Below are 13,803 nucleotides of genomic sequence, written 5' to 3'. Positions count from 1 at the left end.
AGTCTAGAATAGTTAATTTTTTTGGGGGGGGTACTGGGAATTGAACCCAGGGATGCTTAACCCACTGAGCCACATCCCCAGACTTTTTTTTTTCACTGAGTTACTTAGGGCCCCGCAGAGTTGCGAAGGCTGGCTTTGAACTTGTGATCCTTCTGTCTTATCCTCCCAAGTCCCTGGGATTGCACATGTGCACCACTGTGCCTGGCCTAGATAAATTTTTAATCAAAGTTTTACCATGCTTTAAACATCTACCTTAAACATTTAGTGCATTTTCCTATCATCATTCAATAAGGATTCCTTTGGGGTAAAAGTGCTCCAAACAAAAAAGTAAGTACTATTGATTTTTTTCTTAAGTAACTTTTATCTTTCTTTTTAGGATCTGACTGGCATAGAATCTATGGATCAATGTCGCCATACTTTGGAACAGCATAACTGGAACATAGAGGTATAATAGGATTTGTTCTAAGCTTATTCCATTTGTTGTCCTGGTCTGACAAAGAATCAACAATATGTGTTTTTCCATGGCAGGAACCTTTTCCCCAAAATTAAAGGTGTGGGAAATGGAGAAAGCCTGTCAAAAATGTATGAGATCATAAATGGTGAAGAAATCCCATACTCTTATTCCCTTCTTAGTTTTTCTTAATAGCTGTTTAAGAAAACTATTAGATTTTTATATTTGGTGTTTAACCAGATACTTTAATGTGAACCTTCTTATTACATATTTTGTAGCTTATTCTTTTGGGTTTTCTAGGTGATCATGTCATTTGCAGCTCAGTGATTTTTTTTTTTCATTACTTGCATCTTTTGTTTCTTTTATTTGATTATGAATTGGCTAGAACTTTAGAATATTGTCTAAATCATCAATGGTAGTAGCAAACATCTGTTCTGTCATGTTTCTGATATTATCAGTTGTTGCTTTGAGTTAGATTCATCAGAACGTAAACTTTATGAGAGCAGAGGATTTTTGTTTGTTTGTTTTTTCTAGGTTTTTTTTTTTTTTTTGTGTGTGTGTGTGTGTGTGTGTAGTGTTAGGGATCGAACCCAGGGCCTAGTGCATGCAAGGCAAGCACTCTACCAACTGAGCTATGTCCCCAGCCCTATTCTAGTTTTACTAACTGCTTTGCTCCCAGCATATAACACTGAGCTTGGCACATCATGGACTCTCAATAAATATCTGTTGTCTAAATCCATTCTTAGAATATTAATGCTACAAGGCATTAATACTATAGACTTATTAATATTATAGACTCATGCCTGTAATTCCCAGCAACTCGGGAGGCTAAGACAGGAGGATCAAAAGTTGAAGGCCAGCTGTGGCAAGTTAGTTAGACCTGTCTCAAAATAAAAATTTTAAAAGGGCTGGGCATGCAGCTCCATGTTAGAGTACCTCTGCACTGAAAAGGAAAGGCCATGTACATGGTACACACCCACATAGGCAAAAGGTTTCCAAAAGCATAAAGAAGAAATCAATCACCTATAAATCACTTTATGTATAGATATTGTTATATTTTAGTGTATTTTCTTTCTGACTCTCTATTGAAATGACTGTATGGATTTTTAAAAAATAGACTATTTTAAAAATATATTTTAGTTGTCAATGCACCTTTTATTATTTACATGTGGTGCTGAGAATGGAACCCAGTGCTTCACCCATGCTAGGCAAGTGCTCTACCAATGATCCACAACTCTAGCCCTTTGAAATGACTATATGGATGTATATATAATTTTTTGAGATAGGATTGTGCAGTATTTGCAGTTTTTTTCACTTCAATCTATTTTAGTAGCTTGTAAAATTAATAGACAAAATATATAATAATAATTTTAGTTTTTCAAGAGTTCAAAGAAAGCCTAAGATAAAGTATCAAAGAAATTCCATTAATATCACTTTCCTACCAGTTTCTTAGTCCTGCTTTCCTGACACTGCCATGTTAACTATCTTCCCCCATCCCCACCCTTTGTACTGGACAGCACTTTAACCCAGGGGCACTTTGCCACTGAACCATATCCCCAACCCTTTGTATTTTTTTTATTTTGAGACAGGGTTTCACCAAGTTTCCTAAGCTGACCTTGACTCAAGAACCTCCTACCTCAGCCTCCTCAGTCAGAGGGATTACTGGTGTATGCCACCATACCCAGCTAACAATTTCTTTTGATTCTGTCCAGATATTATTAATGCCCATCTAAAAATATATTTTTTTGAGAATTTTTTTTAATATTTATTTTTTTTTTTTTTTAGTTTTCGGCAAACACAACATCTTTATTTGTATGTGGTGCTGAGAATCGAACCCAGGCCGCACGCATGCTAGGCAAGCGCGCTACCGCTTGAGCCACATTCCCAGCCCCTAAAAGTATTTTTGTTATATATTTCCTATATAGATCAGAGCTTTTTCCCAAGTGAACTGGAGTTTTAGTTTATAGATACTAATGAAGTTTATTAATTTATTTTTAAGACAGTTCATTATATGTTGGACTGGGGGTACATAGTTTTGCCTAGTATGCATGAGGCCTTGATTTTGATTCCCAGTACCACAATAACAACGAAAACTCTATTAAAATTACTTTTGCTGGGCGCAGTGGCGCATGCGCGCTTATAATCCCAGTGGCTCAGGAGGCTAAGACAGGAGGATCGTGGGTTCAAAGCCAGCCTCAGCAATGATGAGGTGTAAGCAACTGAGTGAGACCCTGTTTCTAAATAAAATACAAAATAGGGCTGGGGAGGTGGCTTAGGGGTTGAGTGCCTCCCCAGTACAAAAAAAAAAAAAAAAACACTTTTATAAAAGATAACTATGTTTAACTGAGTGCTGTGGAGCACACCAATAATCCCAGCAATTTGAGAATGAGCAGGAAGGTTGCAAATTGGAGGCCAGCTTCAGCAACTTAGCAAGACCCTGTCTCAAAATAATAAATAAGTTTGAGGATGTAGTTCAGTGGTAAAGTTCCCTTAGGTTCCACCTCATATTCACAGACTTGTACAGTTACCTTCACAATCAATTTTAAAACATTTTCAGAAAAATATTTTAGATCATTTAGAAGATTACCCCCAAAAGAAACCCCATACTCTTTAGCTATTACTTTCTGCTCATCCACCCCTAACTAGTCTACTTTCTGTGTTTAGATTTCTTTTTTCTAAACTTTCGTATGAATAGAATCAGAGCATGTGGTCTCTTGTGATTGACTTATATCAAGGTTCATCTTGTAGCTTGTATCAGTACTCATTCCTTTTTATGGTCAAAAAGTATTCCCAATGGGCTGGGGGTGTAACTTTGCTGGAGTGCTTGTCTAGCATGCACAAGACCCTGGGTTTAATCCTTAGTACCACCAAAAAAAAAAAAAAAAATTCCTTTGTGTAGATATATTACCTCTTAGTCCAGTCATCCACTACAACAAAATATCATAACCAGGAGGGCTTATAAACAAAATAAATTTATGTCTTATACTGGAAAAATGAAGGCACTAACTGTCTAGTAAGAATCCATTTTCTGGTTCACATGTGACACTTTCTTACTATAGTTTCACATGGTGGAAGGGGTAGGCAGCTGTCTAGGGCTTCTTTTAAAAGTCACTAATCCTGGGCTGGGGATATAGCTCAGTTGGTAGAGTGCTTGCCTAAAAAAAAAAAAAAAAAAAAAAAGTCACTAATCTTAATCATGAGTCCTACCACACTGGTTGTTAGGTTTTGATATAGGAAAATTGGGGAGGGTGGTTTACAAAAATGCAGATCATAGCACCACAATATTTTCATTCATCATTTGATTGATATTTGGGTTTTCCATTTTTGGCTATTAATAATGTTGCAGTGAATTAGTATGCAAGTTTTTGTGTGAATGTATATTTTTAGTTTTCTTGAGTATATACTTAGAAGTAGAATTTGTTGGGCCATATGGTAACTATTGAAGACTTGCTAGACTGTTTTCAAAATGTACCATTTTAATTTCCAACAGTAATGTATGAATGTCCCAATTTATCCATAGCCTTATCAATACTTGTTAGCATCTTTTCAGTTTTAGCCATTCTAAGGGGTATGAGATAGTATTTCATTGTGTTGTTTTTTAAAAAAATATTTTTTTAGTTGTCAATGGACCTTTATTTTTTTTATTTGTTCATATGCAGTGCTGAGAGTTGAACCCAGTGCCTCACACATTGTAAGCAAGGGCTCTATCACCAAGCTACAACTCCAGCCCTCAGTGTGGTTTTGATTTGCATTTTCCTAATGACTGAAATGATGTCGAGTATCTTTTTTTTTTTTTTTTTAAATAATTTATTTTGGAATGTAACATGAGTTGCCCCTTTCTTTTCTTTTTCTTTCTTTTTTTTTTTTTTTTTTTTTTTTGGTATGAGGATTGAACTCAGGGGCCCTCAACCACTGAGCCACATTCCCAGCCCTATTTTGTATTTTATTCAGTGACAGGGTTTCAGGGAGTTGCTTAGCACCTCACTGTTGCTGAGGCTAGCTTTGAACTCCTGTCTAGCCTCCTGTGTGATCCTCCTGTCTAGCCTCCCAAACTGCTGAGATTACAGCCGTGCCCTACCATCTCTGACAGTATTGAGTATCTTTATGTATGTTCTTGTTAGCCATTTATAAATCTGCAAAAATGTCTTTGCTTATTTTTAAACTAGATTGTTTGTCTTTGGTGTTGAGTTGTAAGAATTCTCTATATTCTGGATACTTGATCCTTGTCAGACATGATTTGTAAATATTTTCTCCAATTTTTTAAGTTTGTTTTTTATTTTCTGGAGAGTGTCTTTAGATGCATAAAAGTTTTTCATTTTGATAAAGAGATGCTTTTCTACTTTTTTCCTTTGTTGCTTATGCTTTTAGTGTCAAATCTAAGATAACATGGCCCAATCCGTGTTCATTGTTTTCTTTAACGGGGCTGGGGATGTAGTTCAGCGGCAAAGTACTTGCTTAACGTGTGAGGCACTGGGTTCAATTCAGCACCACATAAAAATAGAAATGCATTCTATCTACAACTAAAAAATTTTTTTAATTTAAAATTTCAGGGCTCAGGTTGTGGCTCAGTGGTAGAGCACTCGCCTAGCTTGTGTGAGACCCTGGGTTTGATCCTTAGCACTACATAAAGAAATAAATAAAGGTTTTGTGTCCATCTACTACTAAAAAATATTTTTTAAAAAAATTTAAATTTGGGGCTGGGGATATGGCTCAAGCAGTAGCGCTCTCGCCTGGCATGCATGCGGCCCGGGTTCGATCCTCAGCACCACATATAAACAAAGATGTTGTGTCCACCGAAAACTAAAAAAAGAATAAATGTTTAAAAAAAAATTTAAATTTCAACCAGGCATAGTGGCACACACCTTTAATTCCATCTACCCAGGAGGCCAAGGCAGGAGAATTGCAAATTCAAGGCCAGTCTGGGCAACTTAGTGAGACCCTGTCTCAGAACAAAAAATAGAATGGACTGGAAGTGCACCTTGGTGGTAGAGAACGCTTGGTGAGCCCTAGCACCACAAAAATAAAAAATGTGGAAAAAAATTTCAAAATTTTAATTCTTATACTTAGGTCTTAATGTGTTTTGAATTAAATTTTGTGCATAGTTTAGGTTTAGGGGTTCAATTTCTTTTGCATGTGGCTAAGTAGTTAAACCAGTCCCATCTGCTTATAGAGTATTTTTTCCCCCACTGAATTGTAAAACTAGGAGAATGTCTGAAATTAGCCAAACCACACAGTTTAAAACCGGCTATCAAGTTTAGAGGATACATGGCCTTCCAAGGCCTTACTCCCCATTCTGACACCAACTGCAAGTTCAAAGTATTTCAGAAATCATCCTGGGGTTTGATAATTCACTAAAACTCATGTAAGTTGTTACACTCGTGGTTACAGTTTATTAAAGGGAACTGATACAAATTAAAATCAGCTAAAGAGACACAAAGGGCAGAGTCTCAAAGGGTTCCAAATGTAAAACTTGCATACTCCTCTCTTATGGAATCAGGATGCATTACCATCCTGGCACAGGTGTTTTGCAATATACCTGAAGTTTTGCCAACTAGTTGTTGTCTGGAATGTTGAGGGTTTTTTTGGGGGGTGGGGGTGGGGGGTGGCTTCATCACAAAGGCATAATTGATTTAATTACTTACGTGGTTGAACTCAGTCTCCAATTGACTAATAACCAAGTTACTCAAAGGCCCCACCCTAAGTCACATGGTTTTTCTTTCTGGCGTGGCCAATCTTCACCCCAAGACTATTGGGTGAGGCAGTTCTAACTACAACCCACAAACAAAAAGGTACTTCTTTGAGATATGGCATAGATTACCTCCCAAGATACCAGACATTTCATTGGATATGGCCAAATTTTTTACTACTCTGGGATAGCCCGCTTTTCAAGGGCAGAATTGAGATGAGAATGAGTTTTTAAAATTACCTTCATTTTGCACATAAGGAATCTGAGGCTTATAAATTGAGTGCCTTTTCTGAATGATGAAGCTAGGGTGCAGACCTATGCCAAAGTCCTACAATCAGATGCCACTCATCAGAACTGCTCCATTGCACAACTCCAGGGGCTCTATACACTGTGTTGTTCCCTGTTAATGGCTTTTTTTGGGGATTGTACAGTGAAGCACCTTGTATCCCAGCTCCCTTGAATAATATATACCATCTGACTAAAAGCATTATACTTGCTGCATTGATATAGCTTTCAGACAAGTTCTCTGTTTTTTTTGTTGTTGGTGGTGGTGGTGTTTGTTTGTTTGTTTTTTTTTTGTTGTTGTTTTTTAACCAGGTTTGAAAATATACAACTCAGATCACCTTTGTGTAATGATCACCCTGTTTTAAAACACCCAATGGTTGCCTCATCTCTTCTGGGTTGATGTGAACATCATTGAAACTCTTGCTTTTCTGTTTTCCTTCTCAGGCTGCTGTGCAAGACAGGCTGAATGAGCAAGAGGGTGTACCCAGTGTTTTCAACCCACCTCCATCCCGACCCCTACAGGTTAATACTGCTGACCACAGGATCTACAGCTATGTTGTCTCAAGACCACAACCAAGGGCAAGTTACTTTGTAGTTGGCATTTCCCCCTTTGTGATTTTATAAATTCATTCCCTTGATTCTTTTGATCTCTGTTTGGTAGGAGTGAAAGAAATATTCAGAATGTGAACATGTTAGCTAGACCTGGGGCCCTTGGTAGATTTAGTGAATTATAATTTTATTTGATTTTTAAATAAATTAATTAACATAGAAATTATCATTTTTTTTTGTTCTTTGCCAGTTATTTGAAGTGTTTTCTGTGCCTCGTTTTGAATATCTGAATGGTTCATTTACATGTGTAAAATTGTTTACTACACATTTAATAGATCACCCACTTTTAAATTAAAATCTCTTGACCAAGTCTTTGTTGCTTCAGTTAATTTCAGCTACTTTTGAGAAAGTGTTTGGAATCCATTGAAGTCCTCTACCACATCTTCAAAGTTAATATTGAAGGGTTAATAAGCAAAGAGGAGTTTCACTTAAGTTTGACAGGCATTTAAGAGCTCCAGTAACCTGATTTTTTTTTTGGGGGGGGGGCGTCTAGAGGTGGAGTCCCATTTCAAATTTTAATTTCTCAATAGTCTAGTTAGGGAAGTCATATAATATTTATTTATTGATAATGAACTCCATAGAACTTCTTGGAATTTCTCTTTCTTGAGATTACATCCACTTCTTATACATGCATTCAGAATCCTAAGAAAGCATCCCCTTTAACCTTGGAGCTGTAGACTTTACTCTGTCATCATACTTTTGTGGAGTACTTGATATTTTTTAATATGTTTTTGGTTTTTGGTACTAGAGATTAAACCCAGGGGTGCTTTACCACTGAGCTACATCCATCCCCCGTCCTTCTTATTTTTTACTTAAGTTGCCCAGGCTGGCCTTGAACTTGGGATCCTCCTTCCTCAGCTGGGATTACAGGTGTGTGCCACTATACCCAGCAGAATACTTGATGTTTTAAAATTAGAGTTTAGGCAGGAGGATCATGAGTTCAAGGCCAGTCTGGGCAACATAGCAGAACTCTGTCTAAATAGATAAATACAGTCAGTACTGTTTAAGTACAGTAGTTCATCATTATCCTGAAGGTTACATTTCAAGACCTCTAGTAGATTCTACTGTCTAAAACTATCAATGGTACCAAACCTTGAACATCTTCCATCTTTTTTGTGGGGGGAGCTCCTGGGGATTGAACCCAGGGGTACTCTACCACTGAGCTACACATAGTCCTTTATTTTTATTTTGAGACAGGGTCTCGCTAAATTTCTGAAACTGGCCTCAAACTTGATGATCCCCTTGCCTTAGCCTCCCTGGTTGTTGTCTTTTCCATCTTACCTAAGCACCTATCACATACTATGGATGTAACTTTCTCTTTTTTCTTCTTCTTCTTCTTCTTCTTCTTTTTTTTTTTTTTTTTTTTTTGGTGGTACTGGGGATTAGACTTGGGGCCTCACACATGCTAGGCAACTGCTGTACTCCTTCCAGCAGTAAATTTTGCAGTTTGTGGTACAACAGCAAAACTAGCATGGATTTTTTTTTCCTTCACAATTTCATGAATAAAGATTTGTTCTTACCATATATCTTAGCAACCTCAGCATAGAATATTTTTCTCTTTCTTATTTATGCCTTTTCACTTAAAGGAAACACCTTCTAATTTTTTTTGACATATCCAGATTGGCAACATCACTAATAATTTGCTTTGGAGCTATTATCAAGTAAAGTAGGGCCTACTTTAACACAAGCACTGCATTACCTTGACAGTTAATCTGATGATTAAGATGGCCACTCATTGACTAATGGGTAGATATAATATACAGTACACTGAACAAAGGGGCAATTCATATCCTGGGTGGGATGGAGTAGGGTAGAGTGAGATTTTTATCACAATAAGAACAGCATGCTTAGGGGGGATAGTAGGGGATAGGAAAGGTAGCAGAATACAACAGTCACTAATATGCCATTATGTAAAAATGTGAGTATGTAACAGATGTGATTCTGCAATCTGTATTTGGGGTAGAAATGGGAGTTCAAAACCCAATTGAGTCAAATGTATGAAAGATGATTTATCATGAGCTCTGTAATGTTTTGAACAATCAATAAAAAAACAGCATGCTCTTTAAAACTTATGAATTCTTTATTTCTGAATTTTCCATTTAATATCTTCAAATCTTGGTTGACTATATAGGTAACTGAAACTGCAAAAAGTAAAACTGTGGATAAAGAGGAGGGCAGCTACCATACTTGTTTTAAGATATTCTGAGGCAGAAGAGTATAGATTCCTAAAGAATTATATAACTCATAGAGTAGTTCTGTGTATGCCCAGTGTTTCTCTATCTTGCTTTAGGCTTACTAGGTATTTGAGACCCTAATGTCAACTGTGGGGCTCCAGAGTTCCCTGGCTGTCTCAGGTTAGCACAATATGATATCTGAGCAGTGCTTTGTAATCTACAGAACCCTGTATGTTTACTAGTTAATAATAACAACAGTAATAATCATATTAATATTTAGTATTAATACTAAGCCTATCAGCCATATGAGGATTTGTTATTGTGGTAATATACTTATCATTTACATACAAATGTCCAAGTAGATCTTTCTATATCTACATACTATATATATATATATATATATATATAATCTAGAAAGAAAAGAATGAGTATTATTATTTGGAGAGGCAAACTTATGGTTGAATTTGATAGCCAGTGGAAGTAGCTGCAGGAAAAGTGTTAAAGGAGATGTCAGGTAAAAAAAAAAAAAAAAAGGAAAAACAATAGTATTAAATGGAATGAGATCAAAGGCCGGAGCATTTGAGAAGGACAAGGTTTTATGGGCTGGGGATGTGGCTCAAGCGGTAGCGCGCTCGCCTGGCATGCGTGCGGCCCGGGTTCGATCCTCAGCACCACATACCAACAAACATGTTGTGTCCGCGGAGAACTAAAAAATAAATATCAAAAATTCTCTCTCTCTCTCTCTCTCTCTCTCTCTCTCTCTCTCTCTCTCCCTGTCTCTCTCTCTCTCTCTCTCTCTCTAAAAAAAAAAAAAAAAGAGAAGGACAAGGTTTAAAAAAAAAAAAAAGTAAGGTAGCCCAGCATGTGGCATATACCTGTAATGCCAGCTACTTGGAGGGCTGAGGCAGGAGGATCACAAGTTTAAGACCAGGGGCTGGGGATGTGGCTCAAGCGGTAGCGCTCTCGCCTGACATGCGTGTGGCCTGGGTTCGATCCTCAGCACCACATACAAACAAAGATATTGTGTCCGCCGAGAACTAAAAAATAAATATTAAAAAATTCTCTCTCTCTCTCCCCCACTCTCTCTAAAAAAAAAAAAAAAAAAAAAAAAACAAGTTTAAGACCAGCCTGGGCTCTCATTAAGTTTAATGACACTGACTCAAAAAGAAAATTTAAAAAGAGCTGGGGACACAGCTCTTTGAAAATAGTGCTTGCCTAGCATGCACAAGGCCTTGGCTTTAATCCCTAGTACCCTGCACATGCGTGCATGCCCCCCAAACCCCCTGCCACAGACACACACACACACAAACACACACAAACACACAAGGAGAAGGTGATGAGGAAGAGGGGAAGAGGAGTATCATAGTGGGGGAAATCACATGAAAGGATAAAAAAGTGCAAAAATTTGAACTACCTATTTTGTAAGTTATTAGAGATTGGAAGAATAGTCTCTAACTTTGTTTTTGGAATTTCAGGGGCTGCTTGGATGGGGTTATTACTTGATAATGCTTCCATTCCGGTTTACCTATTATACGATACTTGATATATTTAGGTATGTACCTCTATATTTATGTATTAATAACAACAGTGTAGACCTTGGGACTGAAGCTTAGATGAGCATAAATTTTATGCTTTTATTAATTTTGACTTGCCAGTTTGTTATCAGATTGAATATTCTTCCTGAACTTTTACTATAGTTTAAAATATTTTAAGTTGTTCAAGCATAGTTGCAGATGTTATATAATGGAATTGTTTTAAATTAGTCTTGTCTGTTTGCAAGAATCAATCTGCCTACATTTATTGGTCACCCCTTTCTCCCTCCACCATGTTTGTCACTTCTACATTTCCTAGTTAATCCCCACATCCTTTACTTTCTAACCACCATTATCTCCTAACTTCACACTCCTTGGAACTTTTATCCTAAACTGCTTCTCCATCTGACTACTCATAATCTCAACAAATTCTCTTGTCTGAGGTCACCTACTTTGCCCTGGATTCCTCCTACAATAGTGGCATCTCTCTAGGCACTCTGTCATGTACATTTCCCTCTACCCTGACAATCTCTAGGATGCTGACACTGGATCCCTTTTGCATATACACTCACTTGCTTCATAACTTCACCTTCTAGCTTCCTTCATGTTACAATCAAAGAGCTCATTGTTGGAGGCTACAGAGGGTCCAAAGTTAGGAAATGCTGAGTGGAGCCTGACTTTCAGATTTGGTGTATCTGTCTAGAGCCACACCTAAGCTATATGGGAAACGAACATGTTTTGGATATTCAGTCCAGTAGGTGGAGCTAGAAATGTGACCTGTGCCTTGCATACAGTATAACCTTTACCTTCCTCCAAATATGGGGTTGGCTTTGCTCTGCTCTAAGGAGCAGAAGCTGGGAGTGATGGGCTAGAAGTTAGGACCTAGCAGCTACAGAAATTTAAGGATCAGATAATACCTTGGCCTCTTGGTGTTTTATGAGACTGTCTGCTTAATGGCTTCCTTGCTTTAGCGAAGTTCTTAATGGCCACTAATTACCTGCTTGGTACTTTTTCATCCTTGTAGGAATGGGCACATTTAAAACCTTTAAAATCATAATGAAGACTCTGTCCTAAATTGTGTTGGCTGTAGGAATGTGTTGTGATGAGAAATAAAAAAGTTAAAATCTTTATCCATTTCTCAAATTTTGAATGCTTAAAAAGATAACCCTAAAGTATTTCAGAGAAAGTAGACAATATCAATTTTATGCAACATTTCTAATGACTCTCTTACATACACAACTTATTACATTTTGTGTTTCTTATTTTCTGTGGAATGTTTGTGTCAATGAATTTGGTTTGGTTACTCAGAAAAATATCTAGTGTAATTATATACACATGGGGGATTTGTTGAGGGGTGAAGTAATTGGCTTAGAATTTGATAAAGAAGATGTCATAGTTTAGTCACCTTTTCTGTGCTGAAAGTTCAAGTAAATGACTATTGTTTGCTTTCTTTGGGAAAATATGCATGGCATGTGTTACTAATTTTAATGCAGCTGTATCATCCAGGCAACTTGTTTATGTTGTGTAGCACATTGGCCCCTGCCCCATTGCCTTCTATGGAAGCTTGAAGCATAAAGAAATGGTGCTATACAAATAGAATGGGCTCTTTAGGAATAGATGTGTGTTACCATCAGGTAATGCATCCTTAACTTTACAGTAGCTACCCATACTATAAATCTGTCAGTATATCGTGGATTATTTTAAAAAATCTTCCTTCATGGACACATCAACCATAAATTATCAAGCCAAATTTACTTGCCCCTTTGAAGAGCAAGTAAATCACAAAAAGTTCAGGATTGAAGTCTCAGTCCATAATTTGAATTGCTTTGGAGTTTCAACAAAAATCCAAAATACCAGGAGAACAGAAACAAGAGAGATGGGCAAATAGGACAAATAGAAAGAGGTGTCTGTTCTAGATTAGCACTGTCTAGTAGAACTTTCTGTGATGATGGAATCATTCTATCTCTGCACTGTTCAGTATGGAAGCTAATGACCACATGGCTGTTAAGCACTTGAAATGTGGCATGTCTGACTGAGGCATTGAATTTTTAATTGTTTTGACTTAATAACATTTAAATTTAGGATAGCCATAGTGGCTAATGGTCAGTGCTACTCTATTAAACAGTGTCTGGGAGCATGGCCTGACCCCTAGTCTTTTTTACCATAGTATCTTCCTTTTCCACCCCTTCTGGTTCTCAATTTTTCTGCAGAAAGCACTCCAGTCATTTGTTTAGGCCAATGTTGGTATTTATAATCCTAGTAGTTTGCATTCTTCTTGAACAGGCCATGGAACAACACTTGCAGCTTTATGGCTTTTGAGCCAGATTCTACTCCCAGGTTTGATGATCCACTTAGACCATTCACCTCCCTTTGCTGCCATGCCTCTGGCTCTGTTGTAGGAAACTGTACAAACTGGCCCACTCCATATGCACTACAGTAACCTGGATTCATGTGATTATTTATTCCTTCTTCCCCAGGTTTGCTCTTCGTTTTATACGGCCTGACCCTCGCAGCCGGGTCACTGACCCCGTTGGGGACATTGTTTCATTTATGCACTCTTTTGAAGAGAAATATGGGAGGGCACACCCTGTCTTCTACCAGGGAACGTACAGCCAGGTCAGTGCCACAAACCATGTAGATGCCAACTTACTGATATGATTCGTCCTCAAAGGAAAGCATAGCCCAGCACTGATCATGTCTTTTACTCTAAAATCTTAAATAGCTCTTCACTGCTTACAGGGAAAGAAAACAACAACAACAACAACAACAAAAAAAAAAAAAACTGTACCTTTTAGCTGGGCCCTCTTTGATCTAATTCCAATGTTCTTTTGAGGTCTTTTTGCATAACTTATTTCCCTATATCCTATGTTCTGGCCAAACCCTTCCCTCAACACACTCGATACTTTCCTACCTCTGTGCCTTTGCTTTTGCTATTCCCTCCACATGGAATGCCTTCCTCACATTTTGGCTAATTGAAATCTTGCCCATCTTCAACCAGCTCATGTCATTCCCCTTTCTAACCATTCTGTCCTGCTCTACCTTGTAGTCTAAAATATTAATTTCTCC

At 37.6% G+C, this 13,803-nt stretch overlaps 1 protein-coding gene across 2 annotated transcripts in view; it reads left to right on the top strand.

Moving 5' to 3' along the window:
- The window catches only part of Faf2 (Fas associated factor family member 2), a 63,263-nt gene that overhangs the window by 35,131 nt on the left and 14,329 nt on the right, over nt 1-13,803 (top strand). For both annotated transcript variants that reach the window (XM_026398204.2, XM_026398205.2), the window contains 4 exons: nt 377-445; nt 6,867-7,001; nt 10,681-10,757; nt 13,215-13,353. In XM_026398204.2, the coding sequence (XP_026253989.1) occupies nt 377-445; nt 6,867-7,001; nt 10,681-10,757; nt 13,215-13,353 (420 nt within the window). The remainder of the gene's footprint in view (nt 1-376; nt 446-6,866; nt 7,002-10,680; nt 10,758-13,214; nt 13,354-13,803) is intronic.

The sequence above is a fragment of the Urocitellus parryii genome, chromosome 1 (assembly GCF_045843805.1).
Source record: "Urocitellus parryii isolate mUroPar1 chromosome 1, mUroPar1.hap1, whole genome shotgun sequence".
NCBI classification, from domain to species: domain Eukaryota; kingdom Metazoa; phylum Chordata; class Mammalia; order Rodentia; family Sciuridae; genus Urocitellus; species Urocitellus parryii.
This window is presented reverse-complemented; position numbering and strand designations above follow the sequence as displayed.